General features: G+C 34.8%; 1 protein-coding gene across 4 annotated transcripts; it reads left to right on the top strand.

Annotated features, from left to right (window-relative positions):
- Positions 1 to 8,025: 8,025 nt before the first annotated feature.
- LOC127856706 (arylsulfatase B-like) lies at positions 8,026 to 25,608 on the top strand. 4 transcript variants are annotated; one of them, XM_052392966.1, is made up of 11 exons: positions 8,026 to 8,190; positions 8,467 to 8,576; positions 8,751 to 8,862; positions 9,466 to 9,517; positions 15,385 to 15,448; positions 15,730 to 15,827; positions 16,017 to 16,156; positions 16,427 to 16,485; positions 16,676 to 16,787; positions 24,215 to 24,339; positions 25,234 to 25,608. In XM_052392966.1, exons 2-11 carry the CDS (start codon positions 8,486 to 8,488, stop codon positions 25,404 to 25,406), a joined length of 1,026 nt encoding a protein of 341 aa, XP_052248926.1. In that variant the 5' UTR covers positions 8,026 to 8,190; positions 8,467 to 8,485; the 3' UTR covers positions 25,407 to 25,608. The 4 variants fall into 4 exon arrangements, with proteins under 4 accessions (XP_052248926.1, XP_052248927.1, XP_052248928.1 ...); XM_052392967.1 differs by lacking the exon at positions 8,026 to 8,190 and adding an exon at positions 8,223 to 8,240; XM_052392968.1 differs by lacking the exons at positions 8,026 to 8,190; positions 8,467 to 8,576; positions 8,751 to 8,862 and adding exons at positions 10,528 to 10,631; positions 12,039 to 12,103; positions 14,735 to 14,839 and having other exon boundaries at positions 9,482 to 9,517.
- Positions 25,609 to 25,784: the final 176 nt, after the last annotated feature.

Here is a 25,784-nt window from a genome sequence, read left to right as displayed (position 1 = left end):
TTGTATAAGTATGTGTGTGTGTATAGGTGTGTGCATATGCGCGTGTGTGTGTGCGTGCGTGCGTTAGAGTGTGTGCATATGGGAAAATGTAATCAACAATACATTTATATTCTTAAATACTTTCTGTTAATAAATATTTGTTCCTTGGGACCATTTCAATATTGGAAGAGAAATTCATAATATAAGAGAAGTCATATAATATACTTGCTTTTTATTACACTTCTATTACACTGTCACAGTACTCTTATGTCCGTCAAAGTCTACATGTTTGCATTATAATGTAGAAATGCTTTATACATACCATAGTTGTTTGAAGGCTTCATTGAAAATAAGATTGCCATTGTTAAACTGTTTGCATGACTTTGTATCAATGTGTTGTTTTAATGAGATAAAGAGATTATTATTATATTATTATTATTATTGTGCACAAAAATGCATTAATGCGAGATTATACGATTTTGTCAAATATTTATTAATTTATATAAAATGCGTAAAAAAACCTTATCAAACATGTATGTTAATTTGTCTTGCCTATTTTGTGTTATTGTTACATATTTTATCAAAATATTACAATTTAACACATATAAAAAATCGTATAATCTCGCTTTAAAGGGACCTTTTCAAATTACCTGTATCTTGGCATACCCATCTTGTTAACTTTTACAAAAAACTTTCATAATGGAGAGGGCCCTTCGATGATGTTGGTATAACTCTAGGCCCAATCCATTTGTATACATGTACCTCAAACTGTCTATTATATGTAATTGTTTGTAAATGAATGTGTATATACAATAAAATATGTTTAAACTTAACCTTTTCACCGATTTCGGCATGTATTGAAGTTTGTCATTAAATGCTTTATATTGATAAATGTAAACATAGGATCTAAAAAGCTCCAGTAAAAACAATAATACAATCAAAGAAAGAAAAAAGTACCCTCAACTGGGCTCGCACCACTGACTCCTGGAGAAAAAAAGCCTAACGCGTACACCACTCGGCACATTCGTGTTCATAACAAAAGATGTATTTTATACTTTGTATAAGCAATCCTCGTATTTTCACAAAATATAACGACACCAACAAAACTCTCCAAATTATTCAATCGTTTCGCGTTGCCACACTTTATAATTTTCAAGTTTTTCAATCGTCAAAAGATGCATATAATTGATAGTTTACAGAGGGGGTAATCACGTGATTATCAAGATGGCGAGGTCCATTCCGAGGCCGGTATTTTCCGCCGTATTAAACACTTTATTACTTGCATTACCTTTTAAATTCCGGTCACTTTCCAGCCATATAAGCAAGAAAGCTACTGGCGTTTATTTCATAGTAATATTCGCTCTACATCTCGACTTTACTCGCTGCGAAATTTCTTAGCGGGATGAACTAATTAGGGCTCCACTAATTTGTTTTTTACTGATATGGCTGGAAAGTGAGCGTCCTTTAAAAATTAAACAAGAGTAATAAAGGGTATAAAACGGCGAAAAATAACTGTCTCGGCGAGGACAGTCGCCATCTTGACTATCACGTGATTACCCACTCTGTTTTAGAGCATGGCGAATGTTCAGTATTACTGTTTCCTCGAAAATATCTTAACTACAACGACAATATGCGTCTCTGAAACCTTTTTTCAATGTTGTCAATTTACCAAAACGTAAAAAGGTTCCTTAAGTATGGCTTTTACATTGAATTTCATATATATTGGAATGAGTATCTTGTGTAATGCCGGCTTATACAATATTTGTCAAATCATAATCATGAAGTGTTCTGATGGTAGATTATCTTTGGCCATTCACTTGTATTACCATATCAAATGACTAATCACGATAGCATTTGTCAAGACCGTCTATAATTGACAGTCTGACCATAGTACACAAAGGTGGTTAGCGCGTGGCTATGATATTTATTAGTTAAAACATCATTTCGAATGAAAAATAATCTTATTGTAACGAAAACTCAACTTCTCTGAAAAATATCACTATTAAATAAAAATATATAACAATGTATCTCAAACTCACCCGAAAACATGGTACATCGCTTTGAACAGTTATGATTTCATCAATTGTGCAGCGATTTTCATGAACATGGTCTTATTCAACGCAGAAATGAATTGCCTTTCTGGAAATGTACATATCTTGCGATATTGTAATAAATACTGAGTCAAATTTTAAGAAATAACACGATACACAACTCGCGTGTATTTACTAATTAATGTCAAAGCCACACGCTTACCACCTGTGATGTTGTTTTAATGTTGATGTTTATTCTAGCATTATTTGCCTATATATTTCCAGTATAGCATGTTTTAAAAAGGCCTACATAAAGTTATACTCCGACGAATCACGTGTTCTTCCAAATAAAAAATGCACATGTTTTGTTTCTAAAAATATGTTTTAAGTCTCATGACAGTAAGAAAAACGCGAGATTATCAGTCCACACATGATTGTGATTTGGCAAATATATACCGACACGTTGTATTACTCAATATATACCGACACGTTATATTACTGAATATATACCGACACGTTGTATTACTCAATATATACCGACACGTTGTATTACGAAACGTTTACTAAGAGATGCGTTTATTTTGTATTGTGTCAAAAGTAAACTATGGAGGTGTAAAGTTTTTATGGTGACTGTCGATTAAGAGTACTCATCTGGTAGACTTTTCCCATTACTGTGTGTCATGCTATTGAAGACAATACGAATTTTAACTCTTAGCCATAGTTATTGATGGTTTGATAGAGCGATAAAAAGTATTTATTGATAATTATGAAGATCAATATTATTTCAATAAAGAACATACCTATACCTTTATTTTGCCAATACGTAAATGCAACGATGTGTTTAAAAAAAAATGTATTTCTTTTCATCTTAAATAAGTACACAAAAATGTATGTATATATATGTGACGTCGTCAGCAGAAATCCGTACAAACGCGGTCGACGTTATTTTGAGCTACGCATGATTAAAGCGCGGCGTTATAAAAATGGAAATACAATTATAATTATATTATGAAAAAATATTGAAACTTGAAATATATGCATGTTTTCGAAGAATGAAATGCCCCGAGCTCTGATCGACAATGTACACTTATAATTTTTTAATTGGTTGGAAGTAACCGTTGCTTGATTGAGCGACCTCTTCTAAAAGGTTACGCATACGCAATTAATTTTCTTTTATATTACATATAAAATAAGTGAAGTTCGATATCATCTTTTACCATGATCAAGCGATAAGTCACTTTATCATAATACATCATTGGAAAGATAAATGCATAATCTTTTGAACAAATGCATGTCATTACATTCAATACGTCGTAACTCAAAATATTTACAATTTCGGCACACCCGTTTTGACACCTGTTGAGGCGGCCATTTTGGGCTCAAATAGTATGACCTACTTTCAAAGCCGGGAACCATCAACAGAAAAAATAGAGCACAAACATGACTTTTTTTCTTACTGCTTACATATATACCTTCAATTTTACACCAAAACACACCATTTGCAATGTATTTTACAAATCCTAGGCAGCATGCGCTGAACAATGTGTGCTTAGTATCAAGTTGACTGCATGTTACCCTGCAAACAGGATTTCCGGTGACCAATAAGAGAAACCCAACCCCTTCAAATTTGATAAAGGTACTTTTCCCATTGGTATAATCTGTTTTGAGAAAGGTCACAAAGTTCCCGTACAATGACACACAGATTTATTCATAAAAGTTGCCGTTGAAAGCGTCATGTAGATTAAACTAAAATGTGATTCCTAGAGAATAAACAAGTTTTCACTAAAGCCTTATCAGAAAAACTGCCACAGCCACTAGTAGGCATGTTCCACTGACGGAACCATTTTCGAACTCGGCCGACATATGATAATAATACATGTTCTGAGTAAATTTCATCATGATGGGATCACAAATGTGACTTCTAGAGTGCTAACAATGTTTCACTATAGCCGTATAAGGCAAACTGCCCGCCCCTTGGTTTCCATGTTTTTGGGTCAGAACCATTTTCAAACTCAATAGAGATACTATAAGAACAAATTTTTATACATAATTTCATTAACATTGGAAAAAAAATTGGCTTCTAGAGTGTAAACAAGCTTTTTCTTTAATTTGACCAATTGACCTATTTTTTGACCTCACATGACCCATCGTTGAATTCGGCCTAGACATCATTGAGACAAATCGTCTGACCAAGTTTCATGAATATTGGAAATAAATGTGGCCCTAGAGTGTTAACAGGATAAATTGACGATAGATGACGCACAACGAGCGACGGACAAAAGGCAAATTAGATGCTCAGCATGTGCATATTGTGCTTTCATGAGCTAAAACAAGTGGCTGTGTTTATACAAAAAAATGTATATATATAAGTAAAAATCATAAAGCCAATAATTTAACGTTGTATTAATAATTTTAAATAACTGTTCGTGTTCATATATAGTTAAATTGTTGTTTTTTGTATGACTTTAGACAAATTTTTAAGTGAACCATTATAAAAGCTTATAAAGTAGATGTCAGTTTGTCTGTAAGTCAAATCGTTTGTCCCTCCCTCTTTCCAATCACCCATTCATCCGAAACCTACCCAAATCTATCCATCCATCCAACCATCAAACCATCCTATACCATCCCCCGTCCACCCACCCATCCATTTTAAACTTTGTTTATTGAACAAATACAAGTGCAATAAAACTTGTAAGCTTTTAAAACCTTTTCCTAACGACACATGCATTTTATCCCGTTTTCATGATGTCAATGATTTATCATAAATTTAAATGAATATCAAAGCCCCAATCATCAAATGACTAAGGCACAACATGAGCACACATGATGCCCAAACTGTGATTATATGGTTTCTTTATCATTATATTTTGAAATTAAAGACAATGATTTAATGAACTAGTAGTTAGAATGACTAGATATTAGCATTACAATATGTTTACTGACTGATGAAAATGTGTAAAAAAATAATAGCAAAATTACATGAAATTCAAGTATACCAATTGGTTATTTTGATTAGCAAAATCAATTATTTTTAACTATGTTTTATAACTGACCATGTAAAATATACTGTAATTAGGTAGGTCATCATGTTGACAAAGAATGTTCATAATAGAGCACATAAAAAGGGTAATCACGAACACAGGAATCAGGTAACTAAAATACACCCATGCTAATATGAGTCATTCAAACGAGGCTTTATCACATTTAAAAACTCGGGCTTCACACAATCAACAGTCAAACAGGTTGAGTTGTCACCTTCCCATGTGACACTTATCATCGTTATCTCGTAAAATGATAGACCGTGTTCGATCTGCGTCATAACTGGTCTCAAGATTCTACCTGCAGAAAAAAGATAACCAGTATCAGCGTAAGATTACTAAAGCGACTGCGTGTCAATCAAATTATTTGCTGAATTGTTGTTTCGTGCTCAAGCTTGACACAAAGAGTTATTGAACACAGATATAAAATTAATAAGCAAACACAACATGGTGACTTGAACAAGATAGCTAAGTTGATAATATCTCATGGACTCGTATTTGGAAACACCTGAAAGATAAATTTCATCATGAATCCCCATGAAGCAAACATTGTTTAACAATAGCAAACATTCTCATGAAGTTGCAGTACATCGATGTGCAATGGTATAACTATGCTGTATTTTTCTTAAGATTTCGTCTTTTGCAGAGAACATGCAGAGGAAGGGGTTATGCATTCATTTTTAAGATTGAAGTATTTGTTCCGAGAAATATGTAATACGATGCTATAAAGAAAAATAAAAAATAAAGTGAATCATGTCGCTCATCGAAGAAAAAACAAACAATTTTCGTTGCTATTGTTTCGTATAAAAAAGTGTTGCCTTTTGTTTTCTGATCAATTTATTTTGTTTTTTCGCGCAGATTTTCCACAAACCAATATAATCGATCAGGATATTTCCGGCTATAGTTGTACATAAAGCGCAAATATGATTCGCTGCCGGGCGATAACAAACGTCTACGATGAACAATAGGGTGGTTCCGTAACTGACGAGACTAGTTAAAACTGGATTCGTCAATGTTCATATACAGCCTGTTATGTTTAATCCACGATTCGCCTCATGCCCCCTTTAAAGAAACTAAAATGATTTATGTCGATCTATCGAATGGCATAGGTATTAAAGATTTCAATTTTCAAGCAGTCTGGAGCCGAATTCAAGCACATTCTAAGCATGTTTTAAGACTATGGTCAAAAATAAGCATTTTTAAGCACTCCATATTTTTTAAGTACTTTTCAAGGTAAATCTTTACTTTCAAGCACTTTTTAAGGTCTGTGCGAACCTGTTAAGGTTGAAAATTGTATGATCCTGTTTGTCAAAAAGTCTTAGATTATTTGTTTTGATTACCAAATTATATGTCATTGTTTACCATATAAACTGTTCATTGGTGAACTTTTCATGTCTTGAAACATGTTTAATAAAGTTTGTCAAAACATTTAGCCATATATATAAACCACTGATCATGTGTGTTCATTTATTATCACAGGCGGTAATATATAACTTTTGTTGATGTAGCTCATCATACACATGATTGTGAAACCCATTAACATGTAAAATAAGATTGTTGGTTGCTATGAAAATATTGTGTTGGCATTAACTTCTTTGTTGATCTAATTAATTCGATTTATATGAAAATGCTATTATGTTTATTTTAACTGATTTATAGAAGGTACCTTTTAATGCCTTAAAATTAATACATGTTCATCTTTGTTTGTTCTGAATTAGAAGTAAATGTCGTTATTATTTGTGTTTATTTATGGAGGTTTTACTATGTGGGTTTCGTAAACAAATTGTAGTTAAATTGTTTTGTCAAATAATGTTGTTCTTTTTCATGTTTGTTATGTATGAGAAAGGATTTACTGATAAAATAAGGTGTTTTTGCTGTTCAAAACAGTAAAAATCGATATTTTATCTTTTTGTTGCCTTGGTAACCATGATTACCATCAGCAAAATGTCTGTACATTAACTTTTTTACCAGCATATATGTATGGCACTTTTAAATTCCATGTATGATGTTTACGTTGGGCGAAGTCTTTAATGGATTGAACTAAATACACTGTAAAATATGTGGATCTTTTCTATAAAAAAAGGACATGTTGCACTATAACTCAACCTATTTTCTTAGATTCTTTTTGTTACTATGTATTAAATAAATATCATGTTGAAAAAAGATCATTCACTGTAAGCAGTTGTATCATATAATTGACAAACACGTAAATATTAAGTTTTTTTCCTGATATTTAGACAATTTTAATGAAAATAACCTATTTTATGTAAATTCGTTACCATAGCAACCACTGTGTTCAAATGTTTGTTTTTGTTTGAACATAAAATGTGAAAAACATGGCCAGTTCTACTTATGCATTGAATCTATGTGTGAATTTTATACAGTAAATGCATGTATACTGTATTTACAAAAGAGTTTGTTGTCAATGTCAATTGATATAGAAAACCATTATTTAGCTATAAGATCGTATAAAGGGTGCATGTGTTCAAAACCCAACATTACAAAAACTATTATAGTTAGAAACCTTAAACTTTGGATTTGACTTATGCTTGCCTTCATCATTTAAAAAATGACAAAAAACGAAAATGTAAATTTTCCTCGTTTGTACTGGTATTTGTAGACTATGACACACATATATATATATATATATATATATATATATATATATATATATATATATATATATATATATATATATATATATATATATCGCTACCATGTAGGTTTATTGTTGGCACTAAATATAAACAGATGGTAAACATTTTTGTGTACATCGCTGCATTTATGTATTTACAAAATAAAGCAAACTCTTCAGCTATAGCATGAATGAATAACTGCTTTGTTGCATAGTTCATCACCTTATTCATGTTATCATTTGTTACATGCCATAAAGCTGTACTTGAGGAACAGACATGCGAACATTTACAACACGGTCTATTTTTATCACTACTAGTACACGGCCGCTAATCACGCGCGAGGTGGCGCTCGTGATTAACGGCCGTGCAGTATCTCACGGTACTACATTATAACTTTACTTGATATACCACCAATCTCTTGCCACGATTATATAACGATGTTCAGCGATACAACTTTGATATAGATTGATATCACCGCAGTCGGCCTGGTTCAGCTGTTTGGTTCAGGTATGTTTCTAACCATATATCGCCGTGCATATGGTTCGTTACAGAGATGTGTACGTTTGTTAACTTTTATTTTTTTAATGCATGTAACTTGTCAGTGTTCGAGTACGCTAATTATAAGGAATACTACAGCATAACGATCTTATTAGATACGACAATTTAGAAATATTTTCAAGTAATCATAAACATAGAGAAGTCTTCTCGGTTTTTATTTACGATCAAGTATAACTGTGATAATTTATACACCATCAACTCATTTACATCATGCGTTCGTTTAAGTTGAAGGACTCAACGTAAAATGCTGTTTGTTACGTTGACGTTACTAACGTTGTTGCCTTACGTGACGTGTAAACCGCCTCATATCATCTTCATCGTGGCAGATGATTTGGGTAAGTTTTTTTATGTAATTGCACTGCCTGTATACATATCTCTTTTATGGGGTTCAGAAGGTTCCACTTTAAATGTTATGTTTGACCACTTAATGTTGAAAGATAAGTTTAAGTTAACTTAAATTGTTACTTTATGTATGTGAGAATGGCAAGTTCATGTACATTTGCTTTTAGGCTGGAATGACGTCGGTTGGCACAATGACGCCATGTACACACCGAACCTGGACAAGTTGGCGTCTAATGGCGTAATTCTCAATTCAACTTACGTCCAGCCCGTCTGCTCCCCGTAAGTATCATCGTGACGTTTCGCTGTTGCACTTAACACTTATGCCACTAGTGCTATTTTCTGCCTCGTTGACCACGACGCTCAATGAGATTTATTTATCATAACACGAAAATGCATACAAATATCTAAACGCGCTGTATGAATTCCCTTGTTATGCCCCCGGATCGAATGATCGGGGGCATATTGTTTTTGGCCTGTCTGTCTGTCAGTCTGTCCCAAAACTTTAACCTTGGTTAAAGTTTTGCGATAACTTTTGCAATATTGAAGATATTTGGCATGCATGTGTATCTCATGAAGCTGCACATTTTGAGTGGTGAAAGGTCAAGGTCAAGGTCATCCTTTTAGGTCAAAAGTAAAAAATACAATCCAAGGGAAGTAAAAAGCTTTAAAAGGGAGATAATTTCTAAACCTGCCAAATGATATATTGAAATTTTATGTCAAAGCGGAGCAATAAGGGGCATCGTGTTTCTGACAAACACGTCTCTTGTTTAGAATTTCAAGTGTATTCATCGTGTGTTATCATAATAAATATGACATAGCATTGGCACTGACCATGTCAATATCATAATACGTGTGTCGTTTATTCAATCAATTCCATGACAGGTCCAGGAATTGTTTCATGACGGGCTACTACCCATTCCATACAGGACTTCAGGTAGGCAACGTGGATTATTGATGTTTGCTATAGGACCTTATTTGTTCAATATCTTTGATATTATTAAAAAAATCTACTATATATTTTTATATCAAAAGTTAATATATAGGTTGTACATAACAAAGTGTATACACTAACAATTGTAAGAACTATGACACAAATTTAAGTTCGGCTATTTAAATTATTCTTTACGTCTATATATTGCAAACGTTTGGATAAATTGACAAAATTGACAAAAAGTTGTTTCAGATTCGCAAATTTTCGTTTTAGTTATGATATGTGTGAGGAAACAGTAATACTGAGCATTTACCATGCTCTAAAATAGCCATTAAATGCATCTTTTGACGATTTAAAAACCCGAAAATTATACAGCGTTGCAACGCGAAACGAATTGATAATTTGGAGAGTTCTGTTGTTGTCGTTATATTTTGTGAAACTACGAGGATTGCTTATATTAAGTATAAAATACACCTGGCATTGTATCCGGAAGGATGGCCGAGTGGTCTAAGTGGTAGACTTTTTACTCCAGGACTCCAGGGGTCAGTGGTTCAATCGCTGCTGAGCTGAGGGATACCTTTTTTTCTTTTTAAAATTATATTCTTGATTTTTTACTGGAGATTTTTATATCCAATACTTGCAATTATCAATATAAAGCATTTAATGAAAAACTTCAAAACAAGCCAAAATCTGTGAAAAGGGTCCTTTAATGATAATTATATAAAAGCTGATGAATAATGTATACTTTATTAAAGTGAACAGGTTTAAACAATTGTGACATACTTTTTTTAAATGGCGGGGATGTTGATAGTGATAATGGTGCTCATAGCTGTGCTTGCTGTTGATGATGAAGCTAAGAATGAAAATAATGTCAATAATGATACTGATGATGATAAAAATGAGGATGTAGAAGATTATGAAGTGATGATGACGTTCGTTCTGAAGGATATAGTTTGTTGCTTGTTTGTGAGTTTATTGTTGTTGTAAACTTATTTTATCTGTGTTCTGTTCAGCATCTAGTAATATTTCCTGAACAAGCCGCATACCTTCCTGCAAATTTCACAACACTGCCTCAAAAACTCAAAGAGCTCGGATACGTTACGCATATGGTTGGAAAGTATGTAGGAGTAAATGCAGTAACCCATTTATGCCAAGTGGACTTTCCCATCCTTTTAAATTGGATCAATTATGTCAAAAATTAGGGATGTCTAGTATATTTATTTCTATATTTAGAATATTTTTCTTCCTTTATGCAAACAGCGCAAACCCTGATGAGACGCCGCATCATGCGGCGTCTCATCTGGGTCTACGCTGTTTGCCAGGGCCTTTTTTCTAGGGGCATGATTGTATTAACATATTTCAATGTTAAGAATGTATACTTCCATTAATGCCGTCAATGCACAATTGTGTTTGTATTTAAAATATATAAAATGACTTGCCCAATTAATCGTGTATGTATTTACCCTTTCGAGTTAAAATACAAAACTCCCTTTTAATATTTTACTCATTTTTATGCATTTCAAAACATTCCACATTATAACACTTGTGTATTTTCAACTCTGTTTTGAACGTACCTTTCAAGTTATACGTCTGAATTCCATCTTTTTTAGTGTGTAGTTTTATCCGCTAGGTGGCATCTAGGTTTCTGTAACTGGAAGTACACGCCAAAGGATAATACAAATTCAAAACAACGGTCAACCTCTTCGCACAGTTACCAGTGGTTCTGAGCCAAGCTCGTGTCAATCGAACATTTGTGTATACAATAACACGGGTTTTCATTGCGTTAGAATAATTTACGAATCGATTAAGACAAGGAATGATTTTCCCTGTGATTGCATTTCGCTTTTCTGACACGCGCATTACAATATAACGGCCTTCATGAGATCCGTATTGTGAGCCAATAATTATGTCATCTAGATATGGACCGTGCTCTGTGAAAAAGGGGTTGAATGCATGTGCGTAAATTGTCGTCTTAGGCTAACCTGTACAGTTCACACAGGCTAATCAGGGACCACACTTTCCACCTTTATGATATTTTCTGTTTAAATGAAGAATCTTCTTAGCAAAAGTCCAGTGAAGGCGGAAAGTGTCGTCTCTGATTAGCTTCTGCGGACTTCACAGGCTAATCTGGGACGACACTTTACGCACATGCATGAAACCCCCCTTTTCACAGAGCACGGCTCATATTTCTTTCATTTATTCGTCAGTTCCGGGCTAGCAAGTCCTGCTTATTTCTTGTTACGCATATGAAAGGTCTAAGTCAGTTCCAGGCTAGCAAGTCCTGCTTATTTCTTGTTACGCATATGAAAGATCTAAGGTCAGTTCCGGGCTAGCAAGTCCTGCTTATTTCTTGTTACGCATATGAAAGGTCTAAGTCAGTTCCGGGCTAGCAAGTCCTGCTTATTTCTTATTACGCATGAAAGGTCTAAGGGTCTTCATACTTTCCCGAGTAAGCATTTAAATTTTATTAGTAATAGATCTATATTTCTTACAACAAAACGTGTTCGTAAATTTTTCTTTACAGTGGGTGGTTATGATTTCCGGTTTAACACGACAGTATTTCATCCATCGAAAGGAGAATATTCCGCAGTAAGTTTCGTGTGCGCAGCGTCTCAAAATTGTAAAGTGAAACGTTGTTAACCCATTTATGCCTAGTGGACTCTCCCATCCTTCTAAATTGGATCAATTTATTTCCAAAATTTAATAGGGATGTCTAGTATATTTATTTCTATATTTAGAATATTTCTTACAGATATTCCTTGAAGCAAAAAGCGGGTCTACGCTGTTTGCAAAGGCCTTTTTAGCTCCACTGGCCAAAGGCCAGCGGGGCTTATGTCATGGTCCTGTGTCCGTCGTGCGTGCGAGCGTGCGTGCGTTGACTTTTCATTAAAACATCTTCTTCTCCTAAACTACTGGTCCAATTCTGATGAAATTTCTCAGGAATGTTCCTGGGGTGAACCTCTTTCAAATTTGTTCAAATTATGCCCCTTGGGTCAAATTTGAACCTGCCCCGGGGGTCACAAAAAATGAAAATTTGCTTATATAAGGCCTATTTTGTGCAAACTTTCAAAATCTTCTCGTCCATAACCGTTGGGCCTAGGGCTATCAAATTTGGTATGTAGAGACATCTAATAGTCCTCTACCAAATTTATTCAAATTATGCCCCTGGGGTCAAATTTGACCCTGCCCCGGGGGTCACAAAATTGAACATATGCTTATATAAGGCCTATTTTGTGAAAACTTTCAAAATCTTTCGTCCATAACCATTGGGCCTAGGGCTATCAAATTTGGTATGTAGAGACATCTAATAATCCTCTACCAAATTGCTTTTAATTATGCCCCTGAGGTCACATTTGACCCTGCCCCGGGGGTCACAAAATTGAACATATGCTTATATAAGGCCTATTGTGTGAAAACTTTGAAAATCTTTCTGTCCATAACTGTATGGCATAGGGCTACCAAATTTGGTATGTAGTGACATGTAATAGTTCTCTTCTTAGTTTGTTCAAATTATGCCCCTGGGGTTAAATTTAAAACTGCCCCTGGGGTCACAAAAATGAACATACGTTAAATAAGGCCTATTTTGTGCAAACTTTAAAAATCCACTTGTCCATAACTGTATGGCACAGGGCTACCAAATTTGGTATGTAGTGACATGTAATAGTTCTCTAACAAATTTGTTCAAATTAAGCCCCTGGGGTCAAATTTGACCCTGCCCCGGGGGTCACAAAAATGAAAATATGCTTATATAAAGCCTATTTTGTGCAAACTTTGAAAATCTTTTTGTCCATAACCGTAGGACTTAGGGCTACCAAATTCGGTATGTAGTGACATCTAATAGTTTTCTACTTAGTTTGTTCAAATTATGCCCCTGGGGTCAAATTTGACCCTGCCCCGGGGGTCACAAAAATGAACATATGCTTATATAAGGCCTATTTTGTGCAAACTTTTAAAATCTACTTGTCCATTAGTGTATGGCGTAGGGCTACCGATTTTGGTATGAAGTGACATCTAATAGTCCTCTACCAAATTTGCTCAAATTATGCCCCTGGGGTCAAATTTGACCCTGCCCCGGGGGTCACAAAAATTGAACATATGCTTATATAAAGCCTCTTTTGTGCAAACTTTAAAAATCTTCCTGTCCATAACCGTAGGGCCTAGGGCTACCAAATTTGGTATTTAGTAACATCTAATAGTTCTGTACTTAGTTTGTTCAAACTATGCCCCTGGGGTCAAATTTGACCCTGCCCTGGGGGTCACAAAAATGAACATACGCTTAAATAAGGCCTATTTTGTGCAAACTTTAAAAATCTACTTGTCCATAACCGTATGGCATAGGGCTACCGAATTTGGTATGTAGTGACATCTAATAGTCCTCTACCAAGTTGGTTCAAATTAAGCCCCTGGGATCAAATTTGACCGTTCCACAGAGTCACAAAAATGAATCTATGCTTATATTGGGCCTATTTTGTGCAAACTTTAAAAATCTTCTGTCCATAACCATTGGGCCTATTTCTACCAAATTTTGGTATGTATAAAAATCTTAAAGTTCTCTACCAAGCTTTTTCAAATTATGCCCCTGGGGTATAATTTGACCCTGTCCCGGGGGTCACAAAGATGAACATATGCTTAAATAAGGCCTATTTTGTGCAAACTTTAAAAATCTTCTTGTTCATAATTATAGAGCCTAGGGCTACTAAATTTGGTATGTAGTGACATCTAATAGTCCTCTTCAAATTGTTCAAATTATTCCCCTGGGCTCAAATTTGACTCTGCCTCAGGGGTCACAAAACTGAACATTTGCTTATATAAAGCCTCTTTTGTGCAAACTTTAAAAATCTTCCTGTCCATAACCAATGGGCCTAGCGCTACCAAATTTGGTATGTAGTGATATCTTATAGTTCTCTACCAAGTTTGGTCACATGCTTGAGTACATTTCAACCCATGCACATTGCACGCTTTTTTTCGCATTAAAAACAGTAGAGCGATACAGGGCCATCATGGCCCTCTTGTTTCTAGACGCTAAGCATAAATGGGTTAAAAGTCCGTGATGTGTATAAATATGACAAATTATGATTATGAATAATTCAATATTGATGCGAACCAAGGCGGCCCGTTTTACATTTGTTACAATTTAATAGTACTTATATCATAAAATCTTCCATCGTAAAACCGTCCTATGACTGTACTTGATTAATCGGTTGCCATTTGTGTTACCAGCACACCATCGCTTCGCGTGCCATTGACGTCATCAACGCTGTTGACCCGGATGCACAGCCCATGTATCTGTACCTTCCGTTCCAGTCCGTGCATGACCCGTTAGAGGTTATCGGGATTCTTTTTCTGTAAACTTAATTCTGCATAAACGGAATACATTGGGTGTCCAAAGTAAGACACCCAGAGTATCTACGTTTACTTTTGAGACTTTTAATTCCTGGTTGATTCTATATAAAAAACACACACATACATGTAGCAAATGAAGTTATTTCTTTGTATGAGGTCCATTTCTTATATACGTATGTTGTTAATTTGCGGCTGACTTTTTTGTGATAAGAAGGTGTTTAAGTTCAGTAATGTTATTGTACTGAGTCGCGTTCTGACAAACTGGGTTAAATGCATGTGCGTAAAGTGTCGGCCCAGATTAGCCTGTGCAGTCCGCACAGGCTAATCAGGGACGACACTTTCCGCGTTTATGGTGTTTTAAGTTTCAAGGAAGTCCCTCCTTACCATCAATCAAGTTTAGGCGGAAAGTGTCGTCCCTGATTAGCCTGTGCTGACTGCACAGGCTAATCTGGGATGCCACTTTACGCACATGCATTAAGTCCAGTTTTCTCAGAACAAGGCTCTTATTGTATTGTGTTTTTTAAAAGGTTCCTGAGAGCTATGAGCGCATTTACGCTAATATATCTACAAAAAGCAGAAGAACATATTGCGGTAAGAAGCTCAGAAGAAATACTAGTATTCAATGTCCTTTATGAATAATTTCAATAATGAGATTCGGAATGCAAAAATGAGATAAGATTCCGAACCGATATACCGTTACATAAATTATTGTGTAGTGCATTCTTATTACTATTTTTATTTATTATTTCACAGACAGTGACATTATTGCACGACATTATTGTTTGTTATGAAGAGTTGAGGTTGGCAAAGGCAAAATACTTTTATGCAACGTATAATAGCTTCATTTATTTATACAAATCCTTATTCTTAAGGTATGATATCCGCTCTGGACGAAGCCGTTGGCAACATCACATCGGCACTTCGCAGCCGCGGATTCATGGACAACGCCTTACTTGTCTTCACCACTGATGTATAAGAATGACATGTGTTTAGACATGACCTATATAATTTTAATTTTATGTCTTTTTGTGTAACAAATAAAGACCAATGGAAATTTAAATTGCATTTACTTAACCACACACATATTGCTGATTTTGCTAAAATTGTCTTTAATAAATGAGAAATCAAGTCTAAGAGAGAACGTGTTCTATCTGCCTAGAACGGCGGTCCCAGTTATACGGCGGCAAACAATCTTCCGCTGAGGGGAGCTAAGACCACCCTGTGGGAGGGAGGGACCAAGGGTGTGGCCTTCGTCTATAGCGACACTCTGCTAAAGAAAACTAAATACACGAATACGGAGTAAGACGTTGTTTTTTTTTGCAGCAACTGCGTACTTGACGCACAGCTGTATAGCTTTGAATTGGCTAGGCTTACATTACCTGCTACAAATTGGTTGAAGAACATTTTATTAATTTAGGTACAATGAGTACATGATAACCATTCGGCAAACAACTAATTTAGTATGTTATTCTGTATCTTATATCGTGACATTACTGAAAACCTTCAGAAAACGAGTGTTCAGGCGAGATTACCATGCGCATATAATGAAATGTTAGATTTTTTGTCTAGAATGATGCATGCAGTTGACTGGTTCCCGACACTGCTGACCCTTGCTGGTGGAAAACCTGGTAGATAATTTTACCTAGCGTAATCTTTTATTGTAAATAGCATATTTGTTTTGTTCATTTAAGTTTAAGTAACGTTATACAAAATTCGAAGATGTAAGAAACCCTTAATGAGAGATTGTTTAAACGACGTTGCGATTTCTTCACTGCGTATAATTTAATCAATTACGTCGCTCTTTGCGTTTGTTCACAGACGCTGGCATGGACGGTGTAAACCAGTGGGCCACCGTGAGTAACGGAGCTCCATCAGCCAGGACGGAATTCGTCTACAACATCGACGAGATTGACAAGAACGCAGCTATCAGGTACATGTATGTGCAAGTCTACATCATTGACGATTGAAATGAACGTAGCCATCAGGGATGCACACGTCGTCTACAACGATGACAGACACACGGCTATCAGGTATGCAACAGATAGTCTGCAATACATTCGAGATAAAGACGATCTGGGATTTCAGTTATATAATAGTCTACAACATCGACGATAGAGTGAAGTAGGCGGCTATCAGATACTTAAAGTCGACACCGTTGGCGAGATCATGAACAAGACTATGGCTATCAGGTATGTAACAACATTCTATAACATTGACAAGATGGCCATAACGCGGCAATCAGGTATGTAACAACATTCTATAACATTGACAAGATTGCCATAACGCGGCAATCAGGTATGTAACAACATTCTATAACATTGACAAGATATGCCGCACAGGCTAATCAGGGACGACACTTTCCGCTTGTATGGTATTTTTCGTTTAAAGGAAGTCTCTTCTACACGAAAATCCAGTTAAGGCGGAAAGTGTCGTCCCTGATAAGCCTGTGCGGAGTGCACAGGCTAATCTGGGACGACACTTTACGCACATGCATTAAGCCCAGTTTTCTCAGAACAAGGCTCGTATGCAATGCGATGGCAAACAGCAATCTGTGCCTGATACATGTGGATAAATAGAGGGTGGCGCGTGATTGCCTTTATAACACACATTCTCTCGTCTAATACTACGTGTAAAATGAAATAGTCCCTTTATGAAGCAAAATTGTGGTATTTTCCAAATCCGTGTTATGGTTGACAAAGGTTAATTTAGTATTCATACATTTGAAGGCATTTGAATTTACAACAAAAGTAGGCCTCGTTATACACAATAGTTGCAAATCGCACACCCAAAAAATACGCCCAGTTATGATCACTATCTTATTAATCTGCATATACTAGTAATTGAGTGACACAAATGCTTGATAAAGATACCTGTACAATTAATGACAGACTTGTTTCTAAAACGCAAAGATGGACGCACACATTGTTGAAGGTTCAGTTGTATGCTTTGGAATTTACAACTGTTTTTTTTCGGCGTAGCTGTCTTACACAGCTTTTCACCTTAGCTGACCATTGCAAATCAATTTCAGTATAAAATTTCCCGCCGTAAGGCCTGAAAGTTTTCGAAGTAGAAAACGTGCAAGCTACAAACAGTTTTCACATTTACATTAATATGTTATTAAAACGACTTTCTATTTTTGAGAAGTATATGGTATGAAAAGGGATACAGTTCGTTAAGCAACGATGTAAACTGCGTATTCTGCATGAGACAATTTTATCTCTAATGATACGGCTTGGGGGATAGAGCAGTTTCATACTTAACTATCGCCATCAATACAATGTGTGTGTACCCCTTTATATTAAGAAGATTGTCAGCGCCTGAGCGTTTGAGCTTAAAGGCTGTGTTGTCAATTACTGCGAAATTACATTAGAACATATAAGTATTGTTGTTCAATAACCTGATAAACGCATTGACGTAAATATTTCAAATTGTTTTCGAAATTGACCGTTAAACACGTTAATGTATATATAAAGCTTTAACCAAGCCATCATTCCAGCAGTGGAATCGTAACCTCACTTTAATGCATTGCATTCCAACCCTCAAGGTATCGAGGTAAGTTCGCGGTTACAGAAATCGTTAAATAAACGTTATCGCGTGGACTAAGGGCACTTGAAGTTTATTTTGGGTCAGAAAGATATTAAATGTAGATACCGATACTCGGCGATATTATTATGGTATGTCAATCATAGATTCTTAATGTGTTTAAACAATTGCATGATGTGTACCAGTTTTGATTAATTCAATAAGAAATAATTCAACCATATGGACCGATTTATTAAGCGTGTGCGCGATGATTCACGATACTATATATATATATATATATATATATATATATATATATATATATATATATATATATATATATATATATATATATATATATATATATATATATAAACAAATGTGTTTTGAACCCGATCCGATGAGCCATTAAGTCAACAAAACAGAATATTTCCAATTATAACAAATGGCACCACATACACTGATACATGTGAACAGTAAAATTACGTATGTGATTATGAAAAAAAGTTAACATGAATTTGTGTCGATGATATACTCATTCAGAACTATGCATCGATAAAAGTTCGTCTTTTAAAATACGCTTAACAATTACTTTAGCCAGTCTTTTTTATAGCTAGGAGAATTAGCATAAAAATCTTGTAAATCTGTAAGCAAGCATGAAATTTTGCATGAACTCTCAGTTTGATATGCACTATTGATAGAAATCGTTAGCCACACAAAAATTCAAAATGGCGGCCATTTTCAAGATGACCGCCATTTCCGATTCAATCTATACAGCCATGTTGGGTATATCTTAAGCAACTGTGCATACAAATTGTGCAAATCTTCAATTGAGCATGACATTAAACACTAAGTTTGATACACACTTTTGATAGTTAGTCAAAAATTCAAGATGGCGTCCAGTTACAAGATGGCCGCCATTTCTGGTCTCAGTTCATGTGAACAAGTTGGGCAGCTTACATAAGTATGCATAATAATTTATAAAATCAGTAAGGAAACATGCAATTTTGTATAAAAACTAAGTTTGATGTGCGTTTTTAATAAAACCTTTTAGCCACCCGAAGATAGAAGATGGCGTCGATTTTTGAATGAAAGTCGCGCATCTGATCGACAGAACAGCCGAAAGTTATTTTTATGGGCGGAACTTCACATAAAATAGTAAACAAGAAAAATATATACGTTGTATAAATCTTTAGTATCAATCGTGTTAGAATCGAAAAAAAATCATGTACTTTATTGTTTGTTGTTGAATAACCCACGACCGGAAGTTTAGATGCGTGGTTTCAAATAACTCGTGCTTCGCACTCGTGATTTAATCCTTATGCATCTTAACTATCGGCCGTGGGTTATTCGACAACAAACTTTAGGCCTTACGTACACGAATTATTTCTTAACTATTTGGTTTCGTTATAGTCAGTAGCCAACCTACGCACAGACATTTGTTTGGTTCAGTGCAATGTTTGTAAGCTATTATCGAGTCGACAACGATATAAAACATCGGTATTGACTTACACAGATTAATAATATTGACAACGATGAAAAAAGTCAGATAAAACAGCACACGGAACAACAATGAAATAGCAAATGATAAAACCAATTGAGAAAACTCGTATGTTCCGTTTAAAAAAAATGACTACGGGAATTTTAACTTGTACATTTATTATGGCAAAATCAATGGTATATATTTTAATCGTAACTTGTCATGATTTCGGATATAAATTTTCGGATACTTTTTCCCCATTTAAATCCAGACCAATTGATGTTGAATGCATTTTTTGTATATTTTATTATTTCTAGCGATTGTAAATGCAAGTATCAATGAAGGTTCCATTAACAACAAACTAAAACTAGAGTTGAATCCAAACAATTAGCTCACCATGTTAGGATTTTAATCAAAAGCATGAACTGATTTGATTTAAAATCGGATTGTGAACGATCATATATTTTATTTTTTGACTTCGTTTATGACATTCAATTTAGGAATCAACACTGATACAGAACACAGACAAGATGTGTCTAGGATGGTCATACTTGTAAATAAACACACTGATGGTATGATTATTGGCATTTTCCCATTACACACTCATTGTTTCAGTCTCAGGACACGTTCGTCTTTGAAGTGAAGTTAAATGAAGTTCACATTATTAATTGCATGCGTGCAGGTCACATTATTAATTGCATGCGTGCATGTGTGAACATATTTATCAATGGGTGTTTGTTTTGCAAAAAAATATAGGGCGATGCAGAGAATTTAATTTAAGTTTTTAATGTAACGTTTTTTAAACTATTGATAAAGTGCAGATGCCAGATTGTACTGAATCGTAATTTTCAACGCTGAATCCGTTATATAAAAGCAATAGCATATCCAACGCGAATTCATTTGTTTAGAAATTCTAATAAAACTTTGCGATTGTCGGTGTTGATACGAATTCAAAATGAGCAATGAGCTTGCAAAGTATGCGGTTGTGATAGATAAAACGGTTTCCTGTTTTGCTTTCATATGCATTCAGAAGAAGATGAGTGCATGTTTGCAACTGACAAATATGATATATTGTTACATGCAGTTATGCGCCTTCGATTGCCTTAGTTTCATTAATTGTGGAACAACTTGCGGTATTTTGGCATATGATTTGTATGGTGATTTCCGCGGAGTTCTTTCTGAAATACCGGTTAACTCTGCCTTGTTCTTCTTGAATTATGGGAGCTTTTATGAGTACATTCGTTTACCGACCCTGGGTGTCATATAGTTGAGAGTTTGATTATTGCAAGTGTCCCGTATAATAATATTGTGAAAGTAAGTCATTGAGAATATGTGAAAGATTTATAACAATGCTCACAGGGATCGAAAACAAAATAATACACATCTAGGAATTCAACCCAATGAATACTGTTACATATGTATCCTTAATATGAGAAGTATAAGAAATAAAAAACGTTTTTTATACATATTTTGTGTTGAAAAGTCCCACTAGCAATACTAAGTTTGTGTATTATTATGTCTGTTTTTAAAGATTTGTCACTAGTTATGTATGTTCACTTTTCCAGAGTCAACGTACTTTGGCCCCCTGTGACTTCTTTGTTATCACACCTCTTCAATTTCTTTAAATTACAAGTATTTACAATAGGTTTACTGGTACCTCAGTATGTATACTTTTTCATTTGTACTTATTTTTTTCCATTTGTTTGTGAACAACTACGTAAACGGTATTGAAGATATTACAAAATTACAAACATATTATATTGATGTAGAGTATTTTTACGGAAGTTCAAGAATCATACCTCCTTTCAGTCTATTAAGACACAACTAAACGTGACAACACATGTTTATTTAAATGTATTGGAATACACGAAATTAATATCATAGGTATGTTTTCTGTATATCAAGCTGATATTATCAGCACCTAATTGCTACCTAGAATTATCCAGTGATTGATTGAATCACGCGTGTCACCTATCACTCACAAGATGCGATCGACACATTTGAGGACACTTGATCCAAGGTCAATAAATTTAAATAAACTCTTGTTTACATCTATTGATTAAAATATCTTTAGTTTTGAAAAATATGGTTTTGTTTTCGCAAATAGCACGATACTAGACCTTGTCTGAAAAGTAAAGTAACAATCCTTACTGCGAGTTCATGAAAATTAAGTCGTAACGTTATTATGAAGTTTTTCACTAGGTATTATATTTTGGAGTCAGTGTGTCATTTGTATACTGCAAATCAATGAAACGATTGAATATCCATGCACAACATTAAATGCTGACTTGGCTAATAGCTTGCAATCTGAATATCACATGTTATAGAAAAGGACACCTTGATTTTATCATCCCGCGTTCTATAAATTAAATATCTAAAACACAGATACTATTTGAATTATCTAATGTTTAGGTCACCTCGTCACATGAATGATCGCATGGTGAAAAATCACCTGATATCCATATACAGGTTAAATGCTAGGACGTCAACAACACGTGTTTGGGGTTTAATCCGTATTTATCTTGATAAAGTATATTGACGAGTGTTTACATCGTTTATTTATCTCAAACTAAGAAAGTTGAAAAATAGAATGCCATTTTATCAGCCAAGTTAAATATTCAATATAAAGCAATCTTCGGACTAAAAAAATGAGTATTCATACTCTGCATTGATTGTAGGGCGTATGTAAACAGTACCAATTACAATAAATAGCCAGTAAATGTCTTAATAAGATAATACTTTTAATCATACCATAGTAAAACACCCAACAATCCTTAAACAATATATGTGAATGAAGAAAGTTCATATACATTATAAGGAGAGAAGTTCTGAATAACCCTGCTAGTATTTCAAACTCAATTAAGTCAGTAAACAAGATTGATCACACATAACTTAGAGTCAATAAATATAAGTCTTCAAGTAATGATGTTGCACCTCTAGATTTACAATAAACTATTATTAATAATCTTGAAGTTCAAACTAGTCTTTATAACAATGATTGTGATTTATATTGTGCTATTTTATTTTGTTGGAAGGTACTGTCCAACAATTGATACCAATAAATCCATAATAAGCGCACCCCTAGGTATAAAAAAGTTTTCTTTTTAAATGCTGTATATACTTATTTATTTAACATGTTTTAACACAGCTGTTTATGTGTGCCATACATGTGTGTGTATTGTCTTTATATTATAACTTTATTATGATATATACGTACATATGTTGTTCACAATTATTGTGCAAATTGCGACAATTTTGATATAAATGTACAATATTTCACACCTAAATGTCAAAGAAGAATAAATTATTTCTTAAAACGTTCTTAACAACAAAGCAACCTGAATAATGTTTGTTTTCATTAGTCTCCTAGTGCAAATACCTTGATTTTCAATAAAACTTGTATACACAATTATGCAGCCGCCATTTTGGAAAAAAATGGCCGCCATGTTATTATTTTTGGTGGCTAACGGGTTTTTTGGAAAGAGCACATATTAAGGTACATTCATGGAAAATTAGGTGCTTGCTTACAAGTTTGCAAGATTTTGCTGATAAATGAACCTTAATCCCCAAGCTATTAGGTTGCCGGTAAGTTCAATGTATTCCTCTGTCTTCAATGTACTCTAAAAAAGAGCCGTTAAGTCCTTAATTTGGGAACATGCTGGATATCCTGGCTCCATTTATTGGCATAATAAAGATGAATCTTATATTTTGCTTGTGAAAGATTAACCACTGTTTTAGTAACGAAATTGTTTAAGAGACCGATATAGAGGCAATATTGCTTTCATTTATTTCCTTTCTTCTTGTGTTTTTCTATTCTGTACATATAGATATCTGCTCAATAATATCTAATAAAGCGAAGTTAGCCGCGAAATCTTGCGCAACACCCTGTAATTCATTTGCGTCTGATGCAGCTAAGAACTGCACAGAAAAAAGGCATTCGCTATCTTTGATCTTATATATATAACTTTTAACCGTTCATCAACACCGACCACAATCAACGCCGTATATCTTTTTTCTTTAAATATATTTCTTGTTAATTCTGCATCAGTACAATGTTGTTTTTTGAGATCGCGCGTTCATTAAATGTGTCTTGTTCTGAGAAAACTGGGCTTTATTCATGTGCGTAAAGTGTCGTCCCAGATTAGCCTGTGCAGTCCGCACAGGCTAATCAGGGACAACACTTTCCGCTTTAATGGTATTTTTAGTTTCAAGGAAGTCCCTCCTTACCGAAAATCAAGTTTATGCGGAAAGTGTCATACCTGATTAGCCTGTGCGGACTGCACAGGCTAATCTGGGACGACACTTTACGCACATGTTTTATGCCCATTTTTATCAGAACAAGACATAAATTGTAGGGTTGGTCAGTACAAGCTTATTGAGGGAAGTCCAGGGGCCTTCAACGGGTGGACACCGCTACCGCCTATGTTGGAAACAGTCGTCAACGAAATGTTCCCGCCTTACCAGCTCTTCGATATCGACGGTATGCCTTACAATTGATGCGTTCCCACTGACTGTTTAAATTGTTGTTGATCAGTTATAGTCGCCACTGCGTATCTTCAGGTATCAGTTCTTCATTCCATTCTGTTTCCCATTATAGACCAGAAGACCGAAAATACTTGCAATAATCTGGAGCGAAACTATACGCACATGCATTATGCCAAGTTTTCTCAGAACAAGACTCATATTATTGGAATGTTGACTTACTTTCAAACAAGTGACTATTTAAGCTAAACTATTTGCTGTTTAAACAGGATATTAATTGATTGGTTCGAACTCTTAGTTGATTGGTTCGAATTTTTTATTGTAAGAAACTGTAGTAAACCGTAAACCCTAACCTATTTGAAAATATCCTATTACCATGTTCTAGTAGCTGTATACGACACAAATACGATTGCACTATTAAATCAATTATTGTTGGATTTTGATAACGGCTTAAAGTATTTTTTAGTGCAAAAATATAGAATATTATGTTTGGCTGTGTTATAGAGACTAGGATGTGAAGAGGATGTTAAATAGATTGTATAGGAGTTATATGGCATTTGCATTGCTTTAGTAATCTGAGTACAATTATTGTCTTGACTGTGTCTCAGGAAATACCATAAGTTTGTTTGAAACGTAATAATTATACAATATTTGAATTTATTATATGTTACAATACGGTGTAAATATAGTTTATTTAGCCATTAATTTCTTGTGATTTTTAACTATTTATATATCTCTGTCCTTCTGAGTACACTTTCATTATTAGCAAAGCGTTTGGAGCAATCATCCGTTTTACTGAAATCCTTGTGTGATCTCGAAACGCAAAGATTTCTTTTTAATCGGGCTACGTTTATATAAAGATAAGCAACCCTATTCAAGTTATACGTTTCAGCGGATCCTACGGAGCATTTCGATATTGCTGACCAACATCCGGACGTGGTCAAGCGCCTACAAGATCGCATCAACTTCCACAGAACTACAGCGGTGCCGGCTAACTATCCGCTACCAGATCCGGCTTCCAACCCCAAACACTTCGGCGGCAACTGGTCGCCCGGCTGGTGCTGAAAACCGGTTCTGTTTACCATTGACAATACTAAGCACCCCTTTATACTGTCGCCAATCTGTTAAAATGAATACACACATTGTCAAGACAATAATTATGTTAGCTTTGGGCAAGTGAACTTGTGGTCCCCCATAATAAAATGACTTGTTATATTCAAGGCTGATACTACTGAATTCTTTTACAATAAATGAAAGGCGCTAAGTGTTTCATGTGTATGTATTCGATTGCGCCCATGCACAGATTCACGTATTGATTCCACGATCATTACGGTATTTAAATATATTCACGAAGACACTTAGTCTGCCTTTACGCAGAATACGTGCATGTGTACAATTTCTTCTAAAATAAATAAATACATACAACTGTTCGAATTTGAATAA

The sequence above is a fragment of the Dreissena polymorpha genome, chromosome 1, assembly GCF_020536995.1.
Source record: "Dreissena polymorpha isolate Duluth1 chromosome 1, UMN_Dpol_1.0, whole genome shotgun sequence".
Taxonomy (NCBI): Eukaryota; Metazoa; Mollusca; class Bivalvia; order Myida; family Dreissenidae; genus Dreissena; species Dreissena polymorpha.
The sequence above is the reverse complement of the archived record's forward strand: the minus strand, read 5'-3'. Positions and strand labels throughout refer to the sequence as shown.